At 37.6% G+C, this 13,360-nt stretch overlaps 1 protein-coding gene across 6 annotated transcripts in view; it reads right to left on the bottom strand.

The window, feature by feature from the left end:
- SCAPER (S-phase cyclin A associated protein in the ER) overlaps positions 1–13,360 on the bottom strand; it is a 134,443-nt gene that overhangs the window by 69,508 nt on the left and 51,575 nt on the right. For all 6 annotated transcript variants that reach the window (XM_089538500.1, XM_089538502.1, XM_089538504.1 and 3 more), the window contains 3 exons: positions 8,414–8,550; positions 3,493–3,558; positions 1,247–1,358 (listed from right to left, as the gene is read on the bottom strand). In XM_089538500.1, coding sequence (XP_089394626.1) covers positions 1,247–1,358; positions 3,493–3,558; positions 8,414–8,550 — 315 coding nt within the window. The remainder of the gene's footprint in view (positions 1–1,246; positions 1,359–3,492; positions 3,559–8,413; positions 8,551–13,360) is intronic.

Raw genomic sequence — 13,360 nt, 5'->3', positions numbered from 1 at the left:
CTCATTTGGTAAAAAGCTAAGCACAGGCACCACAGCTGGAAAAGCAAAATAGAGGCTTTTCAAATATTAACTAAAAATAAATGCTGGCATTTCAATTCTATGCTGAACAATTTCCTGGATATCAAAACCCATTAAGATACTATTTTGAGTCCTTTTGAACTATTCAAATTGTATGTGGGGGGGAAATGGACTCTGAAATGGCAATTTATTAATAGATATAAAATATGGTTCAAAACAGTTGGTCTTATAGGATCTTGGCTGTGGTTGTAATGGTGAAACATATTTATTCTCTATGTGTAGAGAATGTATGGTGCTTGATTTGTTGGGAAATAAATTATTCTTTGAAATATTTTGGAACACTCATTTTAATAATGATGTATTTCTTGATGCACTACTCTCTCTGAACCAGTATTGGACTTGTAATCGACATTTTATGATATCTATCTAGTGAATAATTGCCTTATTTGTTGTACTTTTTTAATCAAACATTTTAAAAATACAATTTTAAAACAAATAAAAATAATGTGAACTGACATTCCAGCCCAGATTGGCAATATATACTGATTTTAATTCTGTTTTATATATTGATCGTTCATCTTTCCATTCGCTAGGGATAAATAACAGTAATAATATAACCACAGTAATAACATATATTATAAAATATCTCTCCCCACTCTCCTCTCTATATAAAAGATGTAATTCTGAGTACTATTTCCCATGAGGAATCCCATAAGACATACTGGCCTGTTACAGACAGCCAAAATAAAGCTGCTTCGAGTCACAGTGGAGGTATGGTGTTTCAATGATGCATGCGTCCTTAAGAGTCCAGAAGCCACACCAAAACCACGCTCCAGTCCTTAGGGCTGGAGTGTGGCTTTGGTGCGACTTCTGGACTCTTAGGACGCATGCATCATTGAAACACCATACCTCCACTGTGACTCAAAGCAGCTTTATTTTGGCTGTCTGTAACAGGCCACTGTGACTTTTTTCTGAGTCAAAAATATACAGGAAAATATATAGGAATATGATATCTTGTCAGAGTCAGAAGAATATGACATATTATATTACTATATTCTATATTGTTATCTAATACCCTAAACTCCTCTGATTTATAAATCACCTGCTTAGTCATAAAAATATGCGTCAAAATATTAACTATGACAGATGGAGACATCATTTGATATCAATATAATTGATTGCAATATTTACATATTAACAGTGGATTTAAAAACAAAAACGACAGTACCTCTTTTTCCAAGATACGTGAAATCTCTCCCAAAATCCTATCCAGAGCAGAAACCTTGTTACTGTCTTGAACCTGGAGTTGTTTCAGGAGGTCTTTTACCAATCGCTGCATCCTTCCACATTAAAAGAGAAGTTGAAAGAAATGTAAGAACAAGGAAATTTACATTCCAGTACTATTTTGCCCAGATCTTGATCACAATACGTTAAAAAGAGAAAATCAATGCAGTCCTAAACAAGTCTAATCAAAAATCATGTCCAGTGGGACTTCTTGTGGTGTGTCTTCAAGTCATTTTTGACTTGTGACAGCCCTAGGGTTTCATGTCAAGTTTTTTCAGAGGGTGTTTACCACTGCCATCCTCTGCGGCTGAGAGAGTGTGACTTGCCCTAGGTCACCCAATGGGTTTTTATGCTCGAGCAGGGAATCGAACTCTGATCTCCAGAGTTGTAATCCGATGCTTAAACCACTACAACACACTGGAGAATACAATTATTTGCAGCCAAAGTGTGAGTTTATACTGCAATATCATCCATAGTATAAGATACCTAGTGCACAAAGAGAGGCAGAGGCTTCTTTCTCTTCGTATCTTCAGTTCTTGGATTCTCAGGCCTAATGAATCAGACCACCCCACATGGAAATAGTTACTGTAGTTTGCTCCCAGAGCATGGAAACTTACTTCATACCCTCCAAGATTTCTGAAGAAAACTAGAACACATAAGGCCAAGCAATATCACAACGTGGTCAAGATAGCAGAGGTTATTAATGAGGAACACACAAGCTAGGAAGGGCTGCAGCAGTTTGCTTTTGCCTGATGCCACTTGGAAGGGCAAGATTCTGCCCCCTCCTCTTCCTCTTGCTAATGCCAATTGAGTAAAACTACTTTTTCCCTTTGAACTTAGTTTGGAGGAACTGAAAGACCAGTGACCTGAGACTGTCCAAGCCTTGTGTCCATTTTCCACAAGCTACTTTTAAAAAAAGCTTTTGCAGAGAGGAAAGCAAAGGGGGAGGTATAGATGCCAACGTCATGGCATTGCTGGGTACGTACTGCACATAGTGCCCCAAAGAGGCTTTCCCATGCCCCCTCTATACTGTTGCTGTGAAGTGAGCAACAAAAGGAAAAGCAACAGTGGCCTCCATTCATCATGACCCTTTCTTCTAAACCACCATTCTGGTTTCCTTCTACAGTGAGTATATACTGGCAAAATTCCAGAGAACTTAGCTGAGATAGGGAGATTTATACCACCTGAAATTCTGATCCAGGACAGGCATGTCAGAAGAAGGAAATTGTGTAATGCTGTTAAAACTCTATTAAAATGTTGTCTCAATGCTTAGATTTAAAATGTATTAAGGACTGCCTTCAGGCCAGTGGAAAAACTAGCTTGTCCCTTTCTTTCTATATGACTCTAAACTGGCTTCGCGACTAAGTGGGTGCTTAGACCCATCCAAGTTTAAGAAAGAAGCCGAAGACGGGTGTGGAGATGCTGGTAAAAAGGAAGAAGAAGATGTCTCAAGCACCAATAATGCCCAAGAATATTATCTGGTTATAGTGGGTAGATCACAACCAGAATTCGCTCTCTTACAATCTTGGGAAACAAGACTTAATAGCCATGGCAGAACTACAATACATTGGTAGAAACTACTGTTAAAAAGAACACCAGAGCAATAGCAGGTTGATCACTAGTGTGTGTGTGTGTGTGTGTGTGTGTGTGTGTGTGTGTGTGTTGTGTCTTCAAGCTTATGGTGACCCCACAAATTTCATAGGGTTTTCTTAAGCAAGGAATACTCAGAGATGGTTTTACCAGCTGTGTAATTCTCTATGGAATACATCCCACACAGCCTATTGTAGAGGAGATAAACCTGTCACCCTTCAATTGATGCTGGATTACAATATCTATCATCCCTGACTGATTATAGTTTATGGGAGTCAGAAATTCAACATGTGGAGGGCCACAAGATATCTGATCATGCCCAAAGAGAATATGACACACTCTGCATTTTATTTATTTTGAAGAATTTCTTTATTTTAAAAACTAACTGAAAGAAGTGTGTATTTGATTCTAGTCTACACTTGATTCATTTCTTAGTCCCCTCATTCCTGTTGTGTCGGTTTTTGTTTGACTGTAAGCCCCTAGGAAAAAGGACCTATCCTCTCATTATACAGAATGCATCAGGAATGTTGACAGGTCTAAAACAAGATATTGTTAAAAAAAATTAGAGTGCAGCATGCCAAATTTGATATTCAGTCTTACTTTGCCTTGTATGGAGAATCACAGGAAATGTTTTTAGCTTCCATTACACTTTCATACTCCTTCGCCCTATAGAAGGAAACATTTTAAAATCATGGTCGTTATTTACACACAATACATTCTGTAGCATATATTTTCACTGTTTTAGTTCTTGCATTAAAGCACATTGCATTAAAGCAGAAGTTAGTGGCTCTTTTCAAAAACTGTGTCAATTCTAAGGCAATTTTGTCAACAATAATGCACCCCTAGTAGAAGGCCCTGCTCCTTTTAAAACAAATTCATGCTGAAATGTTTGGCGCATCATAAGCATTAACTGCCAAGCATAGTATTAATGGAATGAAGGTAACTCTAACATCTAAATACTATCAACACTGAGTATAAATTCTGTCATTATCAATGTAAAAGTTATTTTTTTAAAAAAAATGGCTAAAAACTCTAATGCATACTTGGCTCTCATTCAGAGTTTTCTCAACAGTGCTAGCAACTCATGCAATCCTGCAATCTTTTAAGTTTCCCCACACAATAACAATAGACAGAAAAACCAGGTATGGATGGCTGTTTCACTTTAGGGAAAATGTACACAGCAGTCAGCAGTACAAACCTGTTCAGACAATGAAAAAGTACCCATGTTTACTTTGGCTTAATACCACAATGCCAAGCAAGAGACAGAGGGAAGGAGGGGCAATTGTTTCTTTGACATTGTTTATCTCAGATCGAGCCAGCGTTGGCCAAAGAATGATTCACCAGTTTAACAAGTGACTTAATGCCTACATATTCTAGCAAGTTTCTAAGGCTCCATACAGACAGGCCAAAATAAAGCTGCTTCGGGTCACTTTGAAGGTATGCTGTTTAAATGATGCATGAGTCCTAAAAGTCCGGAAGCCGTGCCAAAGCCATGATCCAGTACATCATTTAAACAGTATACCTCCAAAGTGACCTGAAGCAGCTTTATTTTGGCCTGTCTGTATGGGGCCTAAGATAACCTAAGATAAGGGGGCATGACGTAAGTGTGGCAACCCACTGAATGCACTGGATCTATTTCCAAGCTGACTCACCATTATATAACACTGTATGGCTTGATTCCTAAGTTAGTATAGAAACATACTGGCTACTGCTATTGCTAGTCCTATTTGGAGCAGATCCACTGAATCCATTGGATTTATCTATGTGTTGATTCATCATGCAACAATTGACTGAATGGGTCTACTCCAGTTGGGATTTACCATCAGGATTCTTAGTGTTAAGGAAAATAAATTAATAACAATTAAGTCATTATTATTCTGAAAGATTGCTGTTAAGGAGGGTGATGCATTACATTTAAGGGAGAGTGCGACCAGAAAAAGAAATGCTGAAGAAATATATTGAAAGGCTTGCAAAGTTTAGGTTTTCTTTTCAAGGTTTCCTCATACATAGGAAGAGTAACAGAGAAAGAAACAGCCTATAAAATAATAAGGCAATTTTACTGAAAACGTAATAGTTAGGAAAAGAAAAAAAAAAAGAAAAGAAGCACAAGGCGTACAGATAAGACATTCATGTGCAACTGGTGTGTGTCTTCAAGTTAGCTATCAACTTATTGCAATCCCATTAATTTCATAGGGTTCTCATAAGCAAAAAAGACTCAGATTTGCTATTGCCTTCCCCTGAAATATAGCCTACCGCACCTGGGATTCCTTGATAGTTTCTAACTAAATAATATGGCCTAACCCTGCTTTGCTTCCAAGATTAGATGACATCTGGTAACTCGTGCCTAACACCAAATTTCCAGAACCATCAGTTGTAAGGATGACTTTTTATCAGTAACAATCTCCAATTCTGGAGGGTTTTTTTGTTTTGTTTTAAGGCTTACTTCTTTTTGCATTGTATATTACACTCCTCCTTTGAGTTTCTGCTGAAGTGATCATATCTGTCTGCCCTGCCCTGCACATTCATTCCACCATGTTAGCCTGATGTTTACTGCTTTCCATAATTTTCATTAGTCCCTTACAATTATTCATATTAAAGGAAGGATATAGGTTGGTTTGTTTTTAAAGTAATAAAGGAGCTGTAGTGCATCTTATTTGCTGATATTAAAATTAACGGTGACTGAAACTGGGAATATTGATTATTGCGATATTCTTATCTAGGCTTTCCTCCAAGGAGCTCAGGGCATCTAATATGCTTCCCTCTTTTTATTTCCACAACAATCCTGCAATGGAGTTAAGGCTGTTTAGAAATAATCAGTACTATGTCCACACTGTCTATTCCGCTTTGTTTGCAACCAAAGAACTAAGAAATCCATGTCACTTGTACCAAAACTGCAAAAACGTTGATGAGAATCACACTTAACGTCCAACAGTCTGAGTTAATCGACTATGCCAATCTTTTCTGTCATATAGAGAGAGATCTTGACACAACCCATTTTCTGTACAACTCAGGCTTTAAAATACATCAATTCATAGTCATCCGGATCCACTGGAGACGTCCTCCTTTGATGTTGCAAAGAGGGGGAAATAATGTAATTGTACTTTGTATTTACTCTTCCTAGTCATTCTTGAAACCTGTTAGATTCTCTAAGCAGATTTGGTACACCAGACAGATAGACAGCGAGACATGGGTGGGTAATGTAGGGAGAGGCAGAAATATGAAAAGCTTTTAAGACAAGGATGAAAAGCTTGACCTTTATCTAAGAGGAGAAAGGGAAGGATTCTGAGAGAGACATGACATGATTAGAGTGACAAGCAAGGAAGTTGATTTTCAAGTTTGCACAAAGTCAGTGAGAAGTAGCTTTTGTATATTCTGCAAATATTTATCTTCGCCAAATACATGCCCTGGGCTATCCTTTGCCCCTTAATTATCTTCCTTGTTCGGTTCATACTTTCCCCCTTGGTGGCTGGAGAGTAAGCAGGTCTTCATTTCTCTGCCTAACCCAAGATACTTAATGTACCCTCTGTCTTTAGATAATCCCATTTCCCCATCTAAGATCACATTCAAGCTCATTTCATTATTTTTGCAAACATAATTTATTTGTCCAGAAAAGACAAATGGTTATCTCCTATCCATTTTATTTCAGCTTCTGTGATACTCCAAATGGTGAGATATGGGGCACGGGAGACTGGGCGCATTTGCGCTCCTGTCCTGATATGGATTTCCCTTCTGCAACTGACTGGCCACCATGTGAACAGCAAGTTGGGACTCTATAAACCTTTTGTCTGTTCCAGTATTGCTTTTATTCAGCAAGAACCTTTTTAAAAGCGGATTCAAAATATTGGAAGTGTATGTGTATTTACTGTTACTTAATTGGGATGTTTTTATTCCATCTCTCTACCTAACAACAGGAAACAAACCAAGACAAGTTGGTTCCCTAAGAAGACAACAAGGGAAAATGAACATACAATAAAATAACACAAAATTATCTTAAAAGGCAAAAGTGATGTATTGCTGCTTCAGCTGCAGCTCTCTCAAAGTTCCATGATGATTTATCTTCCAGAAAAGAAACCATTTTAAAATATTCAGCCCAAACCACAATCAACAGTTTTGGAAATCAGAGACTTTCATATGCCTTAGAAAACCACTGGCAAATCAACCAATGACTTCAATTGCACCGTGCCATTTGCCTGCTATTTACAACTTAGGTGTTTTCAGACACCAATTCACTGCTAAATATCCAGTAGCACTATTTTGATACAATGCTTAATCATTTTCTTCTTGTTCTTAAGCTGGGAAAATTTGCACCGTAATCATAGAATCATGCTTGTGTCATGCAATTAATACATCATGCAATTAATAATAATAATAATAATAATAATAATAATAATAATGATAATAACGTAATGTGTTATGCAATTAAGTGTGGGGTGATTAATAGCTAAAATGCTTATCAAAATGCATTATAGATAATGCAACTCCAAACACGTACTTTTACAACTGCACCAATATATCAAATTACTGAAAAAACATTAACTTGTCTAGAAGCCGTAGCAGACTAAATAATAAGCCTGCTTTGGCTGCACAGGTTTGTTGGGTTTTTTTGCATTTTTAAAAGTGAAAACACGAGAGAAGCAAATGGATGGAAACGAAAAGGTGAGATGATTCACTATGTGAATGCAAAATAATTTTTATTACCACATAATAAAACTGCTAAAACCATAGGACGTTATATACAGTATAACAACAATGCCATTGAACTGATTCGCACACGCACACACGAGACAATTAAAAACAGCGGTGACAATATTTCATTGCTTATAATGGATTTCAACTAAGTGAAAGGGATCCTTTAAATAGGGAGTCATTTAAAGAACAACAATATCAATGACAGATTATATTGAATGGAGATAACCTCCGGCAGAGACGTTGCAGCTCCGAGGCAAGTGGAACGGCTCATGATAGAATGATGCCCCTCTTTTCATTCTGATACGTGGATGTCACATTTTAGGGCAATGACAAACGGCAGGTCTGACAACTCACTTTCCATTTTAAGATATGTCTAACTTTTCCTTGTTGTGGCAGGCAACAAAATTGATTAAACCCAGCCTGGGGATTTGACACTCCAGCCGACTGGCTTCTATTTGTTGATTACTATTGATTTTCTTTGATACTTTATTTTAAAAATCAATAGCTCGGAAGAAAAATAGGCATGGTTTACACATACTTAAACATACTATTGTATGCTAGAAGAGGCTACAGTTTTGGCAGGTCTCTAGTATCCAATTACGAGGAAAGCTCTTAACAGGTGAAAGCAAGGGCTCTGGATCGATATTCGGTTTTCTTCCTCAATCAGAGAAAGTGGCCATAAATTAGACTCATCAGTGTTATTTTCAAGATGTTCCTGAAGCAAATAACTTCAAAGCTTTAAAAAAAATCGTAGCCATTTTTTTTGAAGGACAAAATGTAAAAAAGAAGCTTTACATACACAAAACTAAATGAAAAAAAAAAATGCCAGTACCGTGAGTTCATCCGTGCTTTTAGTTTCTTGGCTTTCTTTTTTGTCTTCTGTTTCTCCTCACCATCTTTTAAAGGCTCTGTTGTAACCAAGCTTTCTACCAATATATCCACTATGTATTTCTTTAATGACAGGTGTTCCTAGAGATGGTAAAGGGACAAGGGTTATCACAGAAAATAGCATTTCTACCAGGGCTCAATTATGGTCACCAAAAATAAATAAATAAATAAAGAACATTGAACAAAAAAATTTTTTAAAGAGAATTACATACTAAACAATGTTTTTTTTAAAAAAGGGGGTTTTAATAAGCTAGGTAACAACAACCTGTACTTTGATTCATAAAGCATCTACCTCTCCAAATACTATCTGATAAAAATGGAGGTGGTATGGCAAGGCCATAGGCTTTCTTCCTATGCTATGTATTTAATGTGGCATGAACATTTTTCTTCTAAAGAAAGTTCTTCAGCCATGAATATCCATATTAATTGCTATTAAGCACCTAATCTTTTCAGCATAGTTCAGAGATTATCAAGATAATATATGCCTACCAATGTACAATCTAATTTATAGGGAGAAACAGGGAAGGAAAGCCAATTCAGGTACCATCACTTGGCACATAAAATTTTATAGGTGAAACTGGTCAAAGAACCTCTTGGACCAGTCACAGAGGACAGAGTGGAAAAAGAGGAGCCAACATACTAGTTAACTCCAAGCTTACACAACAGAATTGCTCTCTTGTCCTCACTCAGAGATGTAACCATATGGCGCTGGAACACTTACAGATAGCCATGTCAAAAAAGAGTTTACAGTATATTTGATTTCATCTAACAAATATGTACTAATTCCCCCATCCAAACCTTCATAGCATATTACTTCTTCTGAGGACTAACTAGGACAAATGTACAAGGGGACCTTGGTATCCATTGGGGTTTGGTTCCAGGCCCCCCCGTGGATACCAATATCCATGGATGCTCAAGTCCCGTTAAATATAATGGCATAGTAAAATGGTGTCCCTTAATTAAAACGGCAAAATCAAGGTTTGCTTATTGGAATTTATATATTTTAAAAATATTTTCAAGCCATGGATAATTGAATCCATGGATAAAAAAAATCCACAGATAAGGAGGGCCAAGTTCCTTGAAGCCTCAACTTGTCAAACCTAACTATATCCATGTACCTTAACACTATAATTGTGCCCGCTGGCTAGAACTGTTTCTTTCTTTCCTGGAAACTCTCCAGGGACAGGTGGTCAATAGCTTGTGGACTGACACAAGTTGGTCTACAGAACACCAGTTTGAGTAGTAATATGCCTTAATATATAGATTTTCCTCAGCAAAGCTTTCTTTGATGTCAGGATCTGTGGTCAAGCAAGAAATGGCTTAGAGTGGATGAACAACATGAAAGCAGCTCATTCCATGCCCAGCAAGCACCCAAGCCAAAGTCAGTAGCTTTACAGGAATGGATGGAATCTTACTGTCCAAATCTGTCACCTCATCCCTGCTATAATGTTATATTCTGGCTATTTTCAGTGATGGCACGATAAGGCAACCAAAAATAGCAGGTGAATAGCTTTTTGTTCCAGCAAGCTGTGACCAAGTAAGGCAGACAGGAAAGTTGTATGAGTCTTGGAATTAGTGTCCATGGCTTGAGAGCACTGATGTCCTGCAGCAAGGTAGAAACCAGCGCTAGTTTTTAAACTTAGTATTATCCCCAGCTGCATGGCTAACTATATATTTATCTTTTTCTACAACACAGGAGGGAGGAAATATTAATCCACTCTTCTTAAATATGTTATCTTCAGAGGGAGGTTATTGTTAAATATAAGGTGAAATCCCCCACGGCTCAGTGATAAAAGATAAAACGCGCTTCGTATTAAGTAAGAAATATGAATGGACCATTCCTCAAGTATCCTTCTTGATCTAATCTGCAACCTGACAGACATCGCTGCCTGAATGATAAGAATTCGACACACACATTCATTCATCTTCCTCTATGAGGTGAAAGAGGCCTTCTCCCCTTTGGTAACATGACATGGGATAGCTGCAAAACACACCGTATGCTCCAATATATTGGGCGCACACACAAAAGCAGGAGTTCTCAGCATTCTCAGCTTTCAGTCGCTGCAACTCAGATTAACCTCAAGCTTCATCAGTCTCAATGAAAAGCAGGGTAATAACACGTTCTACCACAAGCAAATCTCACTTCTTCAAAGAACCGATCAAAGCGGAGGATTACCCAGGTTGGCAGACCTAATATCTAATGCGTGGAAGAGAAGTGGGGGGAAAGTTGTGCATTCAAAGTATTGGATGTCAACAGCACACTCTGAACCCTGCAGCGCCGTTGTCTATGATTTACTGGCGATCACAGCCATGTTTCCAATAATTGCTGGCAATAAGATCATTTTCAAAATTCACACATAGCTGCCCTGAATATATGTACCTCCTTGAAAGCTTAAATGTTCAACACATATATAAAAAAAGGCTGCGCCCAAGCAGCTGAGCTATTTCTGGGCCTTAAATTGGTTCAATACACAGTAGGTTGTGTTAATCTTCTTAATACATTCTCTTAAACCAGTTTTACAAAGATCTGAACTTTGGACGATGACTCTGGAGAACAGGGTTTGAATCCCCACTCAGTCATGAGTGACCTTGCGCAAGTCATATTCTTTCAGCATCAGAGGAAAGCAAAGGCAAACCTCCTCTGAACAAATCCTGGTAAGAAATCCCAGTGGCCTTAGGGTCACTGTAAGTCGGATATGACTTGAAAGCACATAATCATAATAAAAATAATAAGATCGTGGCTGGGAGCCAAACAGGGATACTAAATCAAGCTTGATTTAGTATCAATCAAGATTCTCCCTTCTAACCCCCAGGACCTTTTCTCTCTGCAGAGAAAAGCAACAAGCCATGTCAAAGTTTTTCCTGAAAATCCTGGAAGTTTCAGTACTTGTACAACATTCAAATTGGGAAGGGAGGCAGTTTGATACGAGGAACACAAGTGCCAACAGCTCATATACATACAATCCTAGTTTTGTAGGTCTTTGGATTAAATTTTGTTTATTTTAAGTATGTAAATGTGTAGAGCAGCAGGAGATAATGCTGCATGTTTGCCTAAGAGACACTGGACACTGCAGTTCATATTGTTATAACTCTTTACATTAAGTTGCCTGTTTCCATAGGACACAGAACACCTGCTGATGAAAGACAAACATCCCAGCATCTCATTAAAACCAAGGAGATGTGAAGTGTTCATCAGTACAATATGGACAAAACCCTGACAAAAGTCAAGCACTTTATGCACATTGCTATTAACTGGAAAGAGTTAAACGTTCGTTTAAACATTCCCAGTAAAGTCATTGGGACATTTAAGCATATTTAAGCTCCAAAGTTTTTTTTATAAACATCCTCCCCTAGAAAGGTCATTGTGGTCTTAATCCCCATTTAAATGAACCCACTAAAACTGGGTCTGGTACTATGTTTTATTTATTTGCACTGACATGAAGTATATTTATACCACACAGTTTATACAAGTTTGAGATCAACTTAAATGTCATTGATACCATTTCAACTATCACAGCCCGATCAGATGGAAGTGGAATCCTAAGGGATTAATTTGAAAAGCAACACAATAGTCTCTGCTAGTTCACAATGCACTAGAATAATCTAGCAGAGTATTTTAAATCCCTCAACAAACTAAAGATGTCAGGGTTCCATAGGAGAAAGCCTACAGCAGGGGTGGAAAACCTCAGACTCACGGGGACCTTATGGATCAGACATCTCCAGGACCCTCTGTCCTCCACTGCTCTGCTTAGGTCCTACAAACTCAGACTTTTGTCCTTCCTGATTGAGTTTATGGCATGTGGTCTTCCTCTCTTTCTATTACCTTCCACCTTTACTGGCATTATAATATAGACATTCATGGGCTAATCAAGGAAAGTAATAATAAGAAAGCATTTGTGGATTTCCTGAAGCATTGAATTAGCTACCATAGGAAAGTGCACATGGACCAGATGGACTTTCGATCTGGCCTAGCAAAAGCCAAGCAGGTGAAGCATTTCATCCACAGTGATAAAGTCTTGCCTCTTCATGACTGGTAGAGTGATGAGAAAAAACAATTGACTGAGTTCACCTTTTACTCATAGCACAATTCTAGCGTAGATCGGAATTCACGTGTCCAGACTTTCATGGTCAATTGATTTAAAATCAAGACATATTATATCACCAAGCCTGTATTTAAATCAATTACTTTAATCAACCTCACCATTAGTAGTTCATTTTTAAAAGAGAATGTGCATTCTCATTTGTTCATTCAAACATTGATTTACAGTGAAACAAAACTTCTGCGATACATCCAGTTGAATAAAAGGATCTTGTTCTACAGCTTTCTGTGTAATGGTTGCACTTAACATTTCTAGAATTTTATGAACTGCACATTATCAAGATGTTTCCCAAAAGGCAAATGTTACACAGCTTATTTATTAGGAAACCAAAGCATAACAGATGAATAGTGTCCCCATTTTGTGTCTCCAGTTGGTGATGCTGAAAAATAAAGTAGATCCTGCAAACCTGAAAAATCTATGCTCTCATGGAGACAGATTACAAAGGGAAGAGTTGTGGATGGACATTAATATACGAATGTGGGTGTACCCAAGGGAGAAGGAAAGACGGATGTCTGTTATATAATCTTGTTATTAAAATATAAGCAACCCCACTTATATAATTCCTAAATATTTCTATTTTCTCTTTAAACTAACACAAGTGAAAAGTTAAATTACAATACCCTATAGTAATACCAGCTAGACAGACATACTGAGTCCTGTCCTGAATTCAACCTCTGAAACTTTATGCTGATCAAGACAAATGTCACAGTAACTCAAGTAACATTATGGCATTCTTTTGTTGAACTTCCTATCCAAAGAAGCTCTTTCATTTCCTACCAGACTGCTATTAT

Source organism: Sceloporus occidentalis, unplaced genomic scaffold (assembly GCF_023333645.1).
Source record: "Sceloporus occidentalis isolate IW3139 unplaced genomic scaffold, rSceOcc1.0.p SCAF_9, whole genome shotgun sequence".
Lineage (NCBI taxonomy): Eukaryota > Metazoa > Chordata > Lepidosauria > Squamata > Phrynosomatidae > Sceloporus > Sceloporus occidentalis.
The sequence above is the reverse complement of the archived record's forward strand: the minus strand, read 5'-3'. Positions and strand labels throughout refer to the sequence as shown.